This window comes from Stegodyphus dumicola, chromosome 9, assembly GCF_044657685.1.
Source record: "Stegodyphus dumicola isolate Sdum_Otavi_A_Nest chromosome 9, ASM4465768v1".
Classification (NCBI taxonomy): Eukaryota; Metazoa; Arthropoda; class Arachnida; order Araneae; family Eresidae; genus Stegodyphus; species Stegodyphus dumicola.
The window spans coordinates 167,188,584-167,203,449 of record NC_140776.1 but is presented as its reverse complement, the minus strand read 5'-3'; the positions used below and the strand labels follow the sequence as shown (position 1 = coordinate 167,203,449).

The following is a 14,866-nucleotide window of genomic DNA, read 5'->3' as shown; positions in this document are numbered from 1 at the left end:
ATGAATGTTTCTTTCATGCGAAAGTGTCCCTTTTTCGATTTCTATGGAACTGTCGTGTGTCGAAATACTATCAGAATCTTGTCAAGCGAGCTTCTGAATGTAAACAAAGAACACCCCGTCTGGTGACCTAAGCTTCAAAGCAGTGCTTCACTTCTACCGCGGAATGGCCCCTCCTCCCTTTCCTACCTCCATGCTAAAAAACGCTGAACACTGGTAGCTCGGTCCGGGGTTTAAATTCCGATGGAAAGGCTGACAGCATGGGCACTTTCGTGGTTTTCCCCTTGCGTAACATGTGTACGAGCGAGTTTCCTTTAAAATGTCCTCCACGAAGGCATGCCTTCCCTTGGCTTAGTGTCATTTCGTCCGTTCTCTTTTCATGCCGAGTTTGAAATAGTGTCGTTCGTCTGCTGCCATTCGCACTTATTCTGTCTTTCCCATTTCATTCGATGTTCGAAAAGTCACATTATGATTAAGAAAAGATATTATTCAAACGAACTGACCCTTACTACTTTGACCTAAGTTAGCCTTTGTGTTCTAATATTTATTAAACATTTTCTTTAGATAAATTTATTCTGAGCAGAATAATGAATTTCAGACATGTTCAAGAGGTGTGTGTTTGAATGTAATTCCATTTTTGTCATATAGTGTCTTTTTTTTCAATTTCACATACTTCTAAATAAAAATAGAACGCCTGTTCCTGTGCTTTGACAGAAAATCAAAATGTAGCAAGTGTATAACGAAGATGTACATGTTTTATTAAAAATATAGCGAGCCCTCTATAACGCAACCGTTCATGGTTTTAAAGGATTTTGGTTGTAGATATGGTGATCTTAGAAATGTGATATTCACTGGCAATGTTTGTTTATGTTCACAAAAAATACAGGTTTCTTTCAAAAGGTGACCTCTTAGAAATGTCTTCAATAGATATAATTCACTGTAATTATTTTCTAATGGATAATGGAATTAATTTAATCTAATGTCTAGAAAACAGCTATTTACCGTAGGGAGATTTAAAAGCACTATAACTGTAATTAAGAGCACTGTAATTGTTCCTTCACAATCAGCTGTAATATAAGATTAGCTGGTTTCTGTGTATTTTTCATGTTATGTAACTGATATCCATAAATCTTGAACAAATATACAGCAAATGCAAGAGAAATTATTAAAAAATTACAATTTGAAACATTAATACTATTTTTCTATTACTATATATAATACTATTAATGAATGATGAATTTATATAATATGTATACTTAGAATCTAAAAGCGATGAACTTTGATGACTCTATAAATATATATTTATGTAGTTACAAAATTTTATTAGATGTTATTATATGCATAGTTCTTTATAATCTTCCCAATCTCTAATGAAATGTTACATATTTATTACTACAGTTTGAGATGATTTTACTTAAATTTGTAGATATGCTGACTTCTGAGAGTTGTTCCATCCCCACCCAAAATAAATAAATAAATAAAATAAAAATTAAAAACACTATTCCGAATTGCTGTAGTTTAAAGATTAAGAGGTTACATTTGGAATTCATTTTTTTGACAGGGTGTCAGCTGACAATTTTAATTTATTCTGAAGTCGAAAAGAAACTATTTCTAGAAAATCACCAAATTATAATTGTTACATTCAAAAAAGCTTTCAGTGAGAAATATGTTTAAACTTTGATAATAAGCTCAGTCTAAAGTAAAGAATAAAGTATCTCTTAGCCAAGTTTTTTTAACATTTTGTGTGTTACCTTTCTTTATCAAATATCATGTTCCTCGCACTTAAACCATAAGATCCAGTGCAACAGCAATATCGCAAAATACTCGTAGTTTTAAAACGAGCATATCTTTAGAATTTCCGATACAGAGACTCACGCGCTGGAGATAAAAATGTTTTTTCTGCACAACGTTGCCATTGCTCGCTTTGAAATCCTTGAGTTTGTTAATCAAAAATTCGTCAAAGTTTTAAAAAATAGGAAATCGATCATAAAACAAATTTCAAATTTGGTCTTCCACATGCTCATATTCGTTGGAGGATTACGTTATTCAAAATTCGATGACTCTATGTACCATTGTTTTATCACAATACGAGAAATATACATACATTTATGCAGATTTTTCATTATTTAATTTCTTCAAATATAATGCAGGACTCTAACATTTTGTGGCAACAGTTTGAAAAGTGAACCGACGTTTATGAGTCCGACGCAAAATGCCAAAACGAAACTAATAGTCCTTCGGGATTCAAATCCCTTTGGACTAAAAATAAAATTCAAGTGTTTTTAATTAAAAAGTTAATGGTTTTAATAATGAAACATAATTATATTTAATCTCAGTCATATTACCTTAAAAATGGCATGTGAGAAACTCCGCAATGATATTTTTCATTTTCACATACTCATACCAAAGTTAAATAAGTAAATAAATAATAAAATGCAATTTCAGATTTATCATCCAAACGTTATAGCTAATCACTTAATCAGAGAGTATAAAGTTTGCTTTCAATGTAATAAATTAAACAAATAAAGAAATGATAAAATACAAACTAGACATATATTTGAAACATTGAAATTCAGATTTGAGTACTCCATTTATTATAATTAAAATTATAAATACACGATTTAGTAATAAAAAAATAAGCCCCTTTTATCGGCGTGTGCTTATATCTGTGTGGACTTTTATCAATGTGCGCTTTCATCGCTGTGGGTATTTGTCGCATGGTCAATTATCATAGTGGGCCTTTTTTTTGTGGGCTTTTGTCTGTTAACCAGTCCATGCATATCATTAAAGCTTCTTTTGATAAACATTAAACATAACAGTAAATGGCAAAAAATAAAAATTATCTAATATAAAGTATAACTGTGTGTGTCAGTAAGATAGAATAAGAAACAGACTGTTGTTTAATGCAATGAATAAGTAAGAATAACAAATAGTTTATAAAATACACACCATAATACGTGTACATCCAATGCACATTAACTTTTTGGAAAATTTTGGAATGTGTATATTGAAATCACTTGTGAAATGTAGAGTTGCCAACTCTCCCGATTTAGGCGGGAGACTCCCGATTTTCGACCGCTCTCCCGCCAATCCGATTTACAATATATTTCTCCCGACTTTTTCTCACGAATCTTTTAATTTTTCTGGGGGCTTCATAGTTCGTGCTGGTCTTTTCTGTACAGAATTTCCATGACTATCATTTCCAGGTTCTTCATTTATTTGTGGATACTCGGTTGGCTTTTCCAATGAATTGTTATCATCGTGTTCATCATCACTGTTGGATGGCAAAATTTTCTCAGCTTCTTCATCTGTTGTATTATCTTCTCTATAGTATCTGTCAGTTATTTCTGAATTATTTACATTTCCATTAGTTTGTTCCTTATAAAAAATAATAAGTTCTTCTAATATTTTATTTTTATCGAATTTTAAATAATTTTCTTTTAGTAAAGGTGATCTATGTTTCTGTTCATCAAATTTTACATCCCTCACTTCTTGAATTTTATTTAGTTCAGGGCTATAAATTTTGTATGCTTTTCTCTTCATGCTATAGCCTATCATAATTCCTTTTTTAGCTTTTAGATCCATCTTTCTATGTTTCTCTCGTCTTATATGAACATATGCTTCACATCCAAATCTTGTAAGATAAGTAATGTTAGGCTTGCGTTCTTTATATAGTTCATGTGGTGTAAACCTTTTATCATTTTTGTGACTCCTGTTATTCACATGTACAGCTACCTTAACGCTTTCAGACCAAAATTTTATCGGTAATTCTGCATCAATTAACATAGTTCTAGCAGATTCAATTATAGTACGATTAAAACCTTCAGCTTTTTCGTTACTTTCCAGAGTATAAGGCGTTGTAAGTTCATGTTTAATTCCCATTTTTTCAAAAAAAAAAAAAAAAAACTTATATTTTTAGCTAAAAACTCACTACCATTATCACTACGAATTCTTTTTAGTTTGTTTCCTGTATGTCTTTCTACTTGAATGATAAGTTTGATTAGAGCTTCTCAAGTTTCACTCTTCTTCTCAATTGTTATCACAAATATGAAATTACTGTAATCATCTACCACTGTTAAAAAATAACAGCTTCCATCTATTGATTTCTTAATTGGTCCAACTAAATCTATGTGCCATAATTCTAAAATATCTTCAGATTGCTTAAATTTCACACTTTTATAAGATGTTTGTGTTATTTTACCTAATGTATAAGGTTGACAATTGTTTTCAGAAATTTTTACATTTTCTAACCCAATGACCGATGAGTGTTTTTTCATTTCTATCAGCCTTTGATAATTTATATGACCTAGTCTCTGATGCCATAGTACATCATTAACATAACTAATTTTAGCTTCTTCAACAATATTTCCTTCAACTTCAAATTTATTTCCATTTCTGTTAGCTATATATAGAATGTTTCCCTGTTTATGATCACTTCTGCTTTATTCTTGATAAAAATTACTTTTAAATCATGATCTACAATTTTTGATACTGACAGCAGATTTTCCCTTAAATTCGGTACTTGCAGAACATTTTCTATCAGTTCTTATTTCTATCAGTTTGCATTTTAATGTTACCAATACAACTCTATTTGATCATGGCCCCTTTTTCAGCCGTCATTATTTGTCGTTCTTCATCTTTAAAATGAGTAAATATTTCTTTATTAGTTGCCATGTGAGATGTGGCTCCTGAATCAATAATCCATTTAATTTTTCTATTCTGTTGTTCATTTATTTTATTCTTTCCATCATTTCTATCTTGATTAAGATATGTGCTTTCTATTTTCTTAGGTACTTCAAATAAGCATGTAGCTGATTCATATTCTCTTTCCTTGACATTCTATAAGTTTTATTTGTTACATTTCTCTGCTGTCGGTGTTTTTGTTTAGTTTTCATTTTACATTCAGTTGATTTGTGGCCGAATTTTCCACAGCAAAAGCATTTTATAATATTATTATTATTTCGACATTCTTTTATTAATTGTCCTAATTTTCCACAATTAAAGCATCTTCTTTCATATTTCGATTTTATCCAGTTTTCTTTTGCCTTAGAACTTACTTCTATTTCTTTTCCTCTTTGTTTATTTTTTCCTTCTGTTTCTTTTAAAGCTTGTCTAATTGAAGCTAGATCTTTCTCTTTATTGCTTTTAATAATTTTAACATCAAATTCCTTTCTAAGTCCTTCTAGTATGAAGTAAATTAATTCTTTATCTCTTATTTCATCTCCAACTTGAATACTTTTACTTTAGAATTACAGCTCTATTCATATAATCATCTACTGATTCATTTTGAGTCATTTTCAGTTGAACTAATTCTATTCTACATTTGATTTGAATATCTTCTGTTCTTGCTGTGGGCCCACCAGCAGCCGAGCAGTAAAGTCGCTGAACACTGGTAGTTCGGTCCGAGGTTCGAATCCCGCGAACGGGCTGGCTGCATGGGCGTTTTCGTGGTTTTCCCCATGTGTAACATGTATACGAGCCAGTTTCCCTTAGAAAGTTCTCCACGAAGGCATCCCTCCTCTTAGGCAGATAGCCCTAGTGTGCTTTGCCATAATTAAATACACCAAATGAATGAAATGTCTGTTCTTGCCGCCATTTCATTTTTGATTTTTTCCCATAACTTCTTTGCGTTCTTTTCATTCGCATGTTTTAACGCTTGTGGAGCTGTCATAGTTTGATTCATTATATTTCTTGCTATCGCGTTATTATCATCCCATATTTCCCAAGTTTTTATTTCATTTTCGAAATTAACATCATCCTTTTTATATGGTTTTGGTGGTTCATCAGCTTCTATCATACTTCTCCATATTTTTAAACTTTTTAATTCACTTTCAATTCTGTTGGCCCAAATAAAATAATTATCATCACTTAATTTTTCTGTATGACTCAAATTTATCATATTATATGCCGTATTTTCTGATTTATATTCACTAATTATAATACAAGTCTAATTTTTCTCTTAGAGAAATTGGCGATTTTGTTAAGCCTAAACAACATTAATGTTCTGAAAGTTATAATGAAACTCTCCGTCTTCCAGATACATTTTTAACTTATTCATTTTACAATTTACTATCAATGTTGCCAAAATATTAAAACTTAAAATTATGCTTTATAAACAAATACTATCATTTTTTCCCCTAAATCTTTGTAAACATCCTCATATTGATTTAAACTCTTACTAAGCTGCTATTGGAATCGAAGAGCTCGTTCAACATTTGCGTCATATTGCAAAAAATGATACCTAATTTTCTTCCCAATTCAAGTCCTACGCTGATGACTCTAGCTGTGAATGCAGCTGGTACGAATTGGTCTTCGTCATGTTTATTTGTTTCGGGAATCATGTTAACTCATCCTCATTTAGTTCTTCGTCAACCATTTTTTCTTCAATATGTGCTTGAGCTAAATCCTCAAAAACCTTCTCCTCCTATAGTTTGGGCCAATTTAGTGATCTGAGAATATTCATACTCTAATGGAAATCTATCATTCTCATCTTTAGCAGCATCCAGCCATATTGCTTTCTAGCATGTGTTGAGCATTGATTGTTTAATCTAAGTATATGACAGTCCAACACAATCTAAGATTGTAAATTTCTTCCAAGCCATCCATAAGTGTAAGAGATTCATCATTCTCCATTTTTTCTCAAATATACCCAAAGGTTTGTTTGATATACAATGTCATAAAAGTCGGAATTATTACTTGATTCAATGGCTGTAATAAGGAAGTTGTATTTTTTGGGTAAAAAGACAATTTCTATTTTTTGTGTTGTAAATCTTGAAGATGAATAGTCGCATTTTCAATTAAAAGAAGAGTCTTAAAAGGCAATCCCTTTTTACTTAAATAATTTTTGACATCTGGGACAAATATGTTTAGAAACCATTCATTGAACGTTATGGAAGTGACCTATGCTTCGAGATTGTAACACGAATCTTTGGCATTCGGTAGCATTACTAGATGAAGAGTCTGTGCTAGCAGCTAGATGAATATGCGTTTAGACTAACATGGGAACAATGGTTATACCTAAAAAGGGAGAAAATATATATTATAAATAATTCTGCATGAATTAAATGTTTTAAATTAGCTATATTGTGAATTTTTATTTAACTGAATTATATTCAAAAGTTAAAAAAATTAATCTATTGCTTTGTTATTAATATTATTAATCTGTTTCTTAATGTCTTAGTTTATTCATCAGTAGGAGACCAAATAACTTTAAAACATAATTATCTTGTATTTTTTCGAATGGCCATAGGCTAGTAAATGTGTTAAAGTAAAATAACATAAAAATTGCATTTCAAGACTATTGGCCCATTTGGGCTAATAAATTCATCTCTAATTTCTATGATGCTAACTATTTTCTTGATCCATTGAGTATTTCTGTAAGAAAAGAGTATGTATTAATGTTATTATAATTCATATTGTAGTTTTTACAATTGCTGAACAGTATTCTTTACAAATTCTTCTGTTTAAACGAATTATAATATAATACTGTGTAATTTAGGCCAGGCAGGATGTTAGACTCCCTGTCGTTTCAAAACCTGGTGGCGTAGGAGGTGATGTGAGGATCCAGAGGAGACACCACCGATGTCCCCTCGAGTTGGGACTGAGACACAAAATGTGCCTCCAAGGAGCGACCTGGGTAAAATTAATACTTTATTTTAACTTTTTCTTTTTGTACTTTTCATGAACAGCTTTCTTTTATAAGCTAAACGTTTGGAATAGTAATTTTTCCATCTTTTCTCAATAACAAACTCTTTTTAGAAAAGGCCTGGTTAATTTCAAATTGCGTTAATAGGGAATCTTTCATAAACTAGCAACAAGCATTCCAGAATTCCTTTGTTATTAAATTAATTTTGTCCCTTGTGCTGAGAAAGGACTATGATTTGACACAAGATGCTTCCTAACTGCATAAATAAGACATTTTTCTTAAATCCTTTATGAAAGTCTTTTTCTATTGAGTTGAATTGAATTTATGAATTTTTGTGGAATTTTTGCATGCTAAAAACAGACTTTTTTGTTTTACATGATGCTAAATTTGACTTTTGAGTGCCATTTTTTTTTAATACAGTTGCAAAATGTATTGCAACTGTATTCAGGGACTACTGTAGTTCTCTAGGAAAAACGATTTGACGATTTAAATGAGCATCTGAGATGCTGCAATTTCTTCTTGGTCTATGATATCTAAAATAAATAAAATAACAGCATTGGAAATTTTTGCAGATTTTATGTCCTTCTAGGAAAGTGAATTTTTATATTATACTGATATATGACATGCTTTTATAAGATGGTAATGTTCTTTTCCATGTAAAGTCATTAAAAATGGGAATCTAAAATATTTTTTGTTTTATGGAAGAATTACTTTTTCCAATATCTACAATTAAAATAATTTTGCAGATTATTTTTCTTTGACTGAAACATGTTTACTACGGGTTGAGAAGTGAATAGAGTGTTTATATCAAACATTTAACTTTATAGAAGTTTGAAAGTGATTTCAAATATCAATACTGCTTATATTTCCTTTCAAAGAAAAACCTTTAGCTGTCCCCATTAAATTTTAAAATATTTGCCAGAAACAAGAATACTGCTTGCACTGATTAAGAAAAAGCAGAGCTTTTTGCCAACTCTCTCAAAAATCAGTTCAAGCCAAACGTTTTTCCAGCTAACAACCCTCTGGATCAAGAAATTACGAACTTCATGACTGATGGGATTTCCTCCCCAAAGAATATCACACTTTACCTCTCCACCTGAAGACCTCATGCAGCTCATTAAGCTAGATAAATTAATTACTAATATATTTCCACATATTTGCTTTAATTCCCACATCTAATGATGAACTTGCAAATCAGTCATTTGCCTGATCCATATGGCAAGCCGCCACTGCCTGTCACTTACGATATCTGATAAGAAAAATCAAACATTTATTTAAGAAATTAAAATTTTGTATTATTTCATGTTTCCATTAAAGTAGGGGTTTTCAACGTTTCACGCCTGAGAGCCACATGGATAAATTCATAAAGATCCGCGGGCCACGTGTCTGACAAAAAAATAGTGTAGTCTGAAAATTTATAAAAAAGGGAGCTTTGTTTTGTAAGACTATAACTCATTCTAGCCAAAGATATAGTGTTACAGATTTGCATATATATATATATATATATATGACTTTTTGGAACCAAAACATCAAATGGAAATTGAATTAAAACGTTTTGGAACTTTTTTTTAACTATGAAAAAAAAAGCGTAAAGATGATTGTACGGAACGATGTTACAAAATGCATTTACAATAAAAAAAGAAAACAAATTACATTACTGGCGGGATATGGTAGATACTTTAGTTTTAAAGTAAAATTTGACGTTGTTTTTGCTTGATTAGAGCTTCAATATCCGGTTTAATCTGTCTTGCTGAGTTTCCTCCAAATGTCTGTTTGTCAGCCGTGTTCTTGTTTTCGATTTTAGGATTTTAATTTTACTACAGAGCTGTTCACATATGTAGGTACTGCCAAAGAAAGAAGACAAGAAGTGTGTATGTTTACGAATTCCCTGGATACTTGTCTTCGGTCACGTACTTCGAATAAAAATTAATTAGTGTAGGATTTTCAAGAAACTTGTGTTTTACTGCAGTCACACTCTAAATCTATAAATTCTAATTGAAGTTCAGGTGAAACACTTGCAACGTCTACTGAAAATGGTAAGGAGAACAATCTAATTTCATTTTTACGAAAATCACAAAATCTGCTTTTGAATTGAAATTTGAAATGCATTGTACATAATTATTTGTATTCCACGCTGTAGAGTTCTTTGCACACTCCACCAATTTTAGAAAAGTGAGTGGGATTCTTATTTAACTATTGACTTTCCCAGAGGATTAATTTTGTATTAAAAGCTTTTTACAATATAACAAAGATTATGAACAAGTAGATCTTTTAATTAAGACGCAATAAGACGTCGAACAAATATAGTAGACGATACTTTTACCCTGTTTGAAGGTAATAAAGATGATTTAAATAAAGTTCTTTCAACAATGAATTCCATTGATCCTGCTATTCAATTCACTTTTGAACTTGAGACTTGAAAATCTCTTCCGTTTCTCGACACTCTAGTCACGCAAAACACATCCATCTTCAGTACTACGGTTTACTGAAGCCTTCCACCTCACTTCAAATCATGTCATCCGACTAAACAAAAGTTAGCTTCATTTTATTCCTATGTTTTCCGGGCTCTTCAAGTTTGCTCCTCCAAACTATCCTTTGATGAAGAACTAAATTATTTAAAAGCGATAGCTATTGACAGGGGCTTTTCACCTAACATTATTAATGAAGCAGTTAAAAACTTCTCATCTCAACACACAAAAAAGCCCATTCTTGTTTTAGGAGATTATAAAAATTCCGTTGCCATTCCCTTCTTTCCATCAATTGGCTATAAGGTTGCACGTATTTTGCAGAAAATTGACTTTCGGGTCATTTATTCTCCGATCAATAAAATTCCGAGTTCTTTACTCAAGGATCCCATTCCGGATATGAATTCCTGGGGTATTTATAGGATTCCTTGCCAGTTTGGTTTAAATTACATCGCCCAAACTAAGAGAGCCTTAAAATTTCGCGTTAAAGAACATGAGGCATATGTTAGGAAGAAGAAAACACAGAAGTCTTCTGTTGCCCAACATTGTTGGTATGAAAATCACAATTTAAATGTTTCTGCTGCCAAAATTATTCAAAAAGCATCTTCCATTGGTGAACTGGATTTTCTAGAGGCATTTCACATTAAAAAAATCTTTCTGTTCTAGTTAATGACCCTGATTCCAATCCACATGCCTTCAGCCTTTAAAGAAATTATGTTTTAGTTCTGGTTTCTTCAACAGATGGCGCCAGTAGCTTGTTTCTTGTCCTGGCTTTTCTTGTCTTATGTTTTCATTATATCTTATCTCGTTCATTTGCTCTTTTGCAGCTGAATATGATGGTTCGGTAAAACCATCGAAACTAGTCCTGCGATATTTGAAAATATAACGCTGATTTTCGTTGTTTGACTTCTAAATTAATATAGGTAGATCTTTTCCCTGTAAGCGGTAGTTCATATCATTGAGATGACCTGCAATGTCTGCAAGAAATGCAAAGTCTCTCAACCATATCTCATCACTGAACTCGTGAATAGAGTTTCCTTTAGATTCCATGAATTGTTGAATTTCGCTCTTCAAACAAAACAGACGCTGAAGCATCTTTCTTCAAGAGTGGACAAGATCAAACAAGAGTGGCCTCAACCAAGGTACTTCCACATAATACACAACATCACCATATTCAGCTTCCAAATCAATCAAGAACTGTTCAAATTACCTGTGATTAAGTCCTCTAGACCGAATGAAATTAACCACTTTTACAACAACACTCATCACATTGTTCAAAGTTTGAGAATAACTTCTTGCACAAATTTTCTTGAAGAATGATGCAGTGGAAAATCATCATAGTATTATTTCCACTAGCCTTCATATGAGATATGAGTAATGTTCTTAATTTCATTTTGTCTCCAGTCATAGATGTAGCACCATCCGTGGTTATAGCAGATATATTACCGAAGTCAACATTACGTTTATCCAAAGTTTGTGTCAGACTGGAATATAAATCCATTCCTCGTATTGTACTTTTAAGTGCAACAACTCTGGCTTATTCCTCTACTATTGTGAAGTCTCTATCAACGCAACGAATAAAAATGGTTACTTGTGCAATATCTAAATTGTTGCATCTGTCGATTCATCTATCGCTACAGAATAAGACTCAAATTTTTTGCATTTACATTTTAATTTTCTGAATATATCTCTTGCGAGATCCTATATGCGCTTGGCTACTGTCACACCAGACAAGCTAATATTCGATATGACTCGAAAGCCAAAGTACATCAACTGCACTCTGAAGACATTCTTTTGAAATTCTCCATAAGAAAATGGTTTTCCACCCTTAGCAATTTTTCTGCTATTACGTAACTAACACGAACACTATTTTCATATTCTTTATTCGCTGTGGTGAAGAAAGACTGCTGAAAATTTAGTTTTGATTTTAATTCACTCACCTTATCACTTCGAAAATGACCTTCCAGTGCAGAATGTGTCTCACTGTGCTTAGTATCATATCTCTTAATGTTGTATTCCTTCATCACAGATACACTGCCGTTGCAAATAAGGCAAACTGCCTAAAATTCGTCATTTTCAGAAAATTTTACCTCAAATAATATGAGGCATGTCAATAAAATGTTTTAAATATCAAGAATAGGAGGGATTTTTTTTTACGAGAAAAAGCTGACAAGGCAAGTTTTCTTGAAATCAAAAATTCTTCAATGTTTCTTCAAATTCAAATGTGGGGCCACTAAAACACCTTCAGCGGGCTACGGGTTGAAGAACCCTACATTAAAGTAATGGCAACAACATCGAGTTAATTTGCTGACTTGTTTGACATTTTATACATAAAACATTATAATAAATTCAGCGGCAATGATTAGACCCCATAAAATTTGAGTTACTTTCGAAGTTTGAGAAAATAATGAATTAATGTTCATTTCGATTGAAGTGGTTGCCATTTGTATGAGGTTTATTATGCTGAAAGCCAGCTTTGAACTGCGACTGCAATGGTTAAGTGTGGAGCCATATTTCTGTGACCCTTCACATGCGCATCGCGATTGCACTAATACCTGCTCTACTATTTCTTTGGTTATTTCAACGTTCATCTGGAATCTCTCCGCTTAGTTTTGTACAATAACTATTCATGCTCGATTCAAAACTGTTCGATAATTTTCTAAAATGTTTCAAAATTTATCTTTGTATGTCTGAAAACGGACGACATTCGCATTTTCAGACTTGTCTTTAACAGAGACGATTTCAACGAGGAATATCTTCTATACTTCAAAATCTCCTTATAAGTTGGCTGTGATTCGTATAATATATATGCGTTCCAATGCAAAACACAACGAAAGACCATATTGGTCTATGAAAGTCAATATTACGTAAAATGAAATAAAAAAATTACAGTATTCAGCATTAGTAACAATTATTATGTCACTGGAAACTGCATATGTGTGCCGACAATAAAATAATCACCAGTATATGAGGCGAATGAAGAAATATGGTGAAGTGAAAAGTGGAAAAAAGGTTAAAAGCAGTAAGAAAAAAAATTCAAAGGTTTCAGATTTTAAATTAATTAAAAATTTAATTGCGTTAAATTACTTTTTTAACGTTTTCCTTATTTTTTAAATATCATGTTCTTTGTATTCAAACCATGAAACTCAGTTCAACAGCAATATCACAAAATAATTTTTAAATGAGTATATCTTTAGAAATTCCGATACAGAGTCTCATGCCCTGGAGATAAAAATGTTTTTCTTTCGCACAGTGTTGCCACTACTTGCTTCAAATCGTTTAGTGTTTTGGTCAATAACACGTTGAAGTGTTTCTGAACAAGAAATTGATAATAAAACAAATTTCAAATTCAAACTAGGGCTTCCACATACCCATATTCTATGGAAGATTACGTTATTCCAAATTTCAATGGCTTTAGGTTACGCTATTTTACAGTGCGAGGAATATACATACATTTATGCAGATTCTTCACTATTTAATTTCTTTAAATATAATATAGGGCGATAATATTGGGTGGGAACAATTTGAAAAGTGATTCGCCGTTTATAGTTTTTAACGCCAAATGCCCATGTACTTTAAGTTTACATTTCTCAGCTTTAAAATAATACTTTTATTCTATTTGGGTCTTTCAAGATGACGTATTTATCTGTTTTGGAAAATTTCAAGATGCAACATTATTTGACACATCTTTTCAAATCAAGAAAGTATCTCTGCCCTGAATGCTGTTGATGTGTAGTTGTGAAGAATATCCAGTTGCGTTGATAATATTGTATGATACTTCAGTATTCCTTTCTGCAATGGCAATGAAATTCAAGTACTTATTTAACGTTCAAAATTGCATTTCTTGTCAATTTTTTGTCAGCAGTGTATTATACAAGCAAATAAATATTTACTTAATTATATGTAGTTGAAGAAAGTCTGTCGAAGAGAAACCTTTATTTACAATGTATTGATTATACATTACGGTTGCAAGTAATGAGGTTTTCTATTCGTTCAATTTATATCTTTAAGACAAAAATATACCCACTGGCAAAATGATTTGTGTAACATAATATGTATATTATTTGATTACGACAAAGCATGCATGGGTTGTCTGCCTAAGGGGAAATGTCTTCTTGGAAGGAGTTTTAAGGGAAACTAGCTAGTATATTCCTTAAACTGTATACAAATCATGAAAACGCCGATGCAATCAGCCCGTCTGTCTAGAATCGAGCTCAGGTCGAAGTACCAGTGTTCAGCATCATTATTGCACGGCTGCTCATAGGTCAATGTAGCTGGATAACACAACAACTCTGTTTTCACACCATCTATATATATAAAGAAGAAAATTTGTGCGTTTCTCACCAAACTTTCTACAATTGTTTTCTGGGTCTTGCAAAGGTCGACCACCACTTTTTTCCAAAATGAAGTAGCTAAAATCAGAGATATTAATTAAAAACTTGGGAAAATGATAATTTTCGCCCTAATATTTCCGAGTGGCAACCCTCTCGCAATCAAATCCTAGAGATTATTAATAAAAAATTTCTAAGTTTGACAATGAAATAAAAATAGAATTGCCAAACATTAAATACATTATTCCCGATTCCAAAAATCCGTGGTAAGTCATTTCGACTGGTCCCATCTTCTTTCGAATTTAATCAGCTGACATACTAATTAGAAACTCTGAAAGCGCTGATTTTCGCACACATTTTTCCGAGTGGCAACAGTCTCGAGCTTTGGAGATAAAAATGCTTTATTTCGAAGTGTTGCTACCGCTCGC

General features: G+C 32.0%; 1 protein-coding gene and 1 long non-coding RNA gene across 10 annotated transcripts in view; one reads left to right on the top strand and one right to left on the bottom strand.

Moving 5' to 3' along the window:
* LOC146995545 (uncharacterized) overlaps positions 1–2,155 on the bottom strand; it is a 50,679-nt gene extending 48,524 nt beyond the window's left edge. Inside the window, exon 1 of the long non-coding RNA XR_015043134.1 lies at positions 1,749–2,155. This is a non-coding gene — a long non-coding RNA (uncharacterized LOC146995545). The remainder of the gene's footprint in view (positions 1–1,748) is intronic.
* The window catches only part of LOC146995544 (uncharacterized), a 328,926-nt gene that overhangs the window by 249,708 nt on the left and 64,352 nt on the right, over positions 1–14,866 (top strand). For 6 of the 9 annotated variants that reach the window (XM_085824328.1, XM_085824320.1, XM_085824321.1 and 3 more), the window contains one exon: positions 7,496–7,633. The exons of 2 other annotated variants lie outside the window; for them this stretch is intronic. In XM_085824328.1, the coding sequence (XP_085680454.1) occupies positions 7,496–7,633 (138 nt within the window). Of the gene's footprint in view, positions 1–7,495; positions 7,634–13,740; positions 14,014–14,866 lie in introns of those variants that run through there. One more of the 9 variants, XM_085824329.1, reaches the window with a different exon arrangement.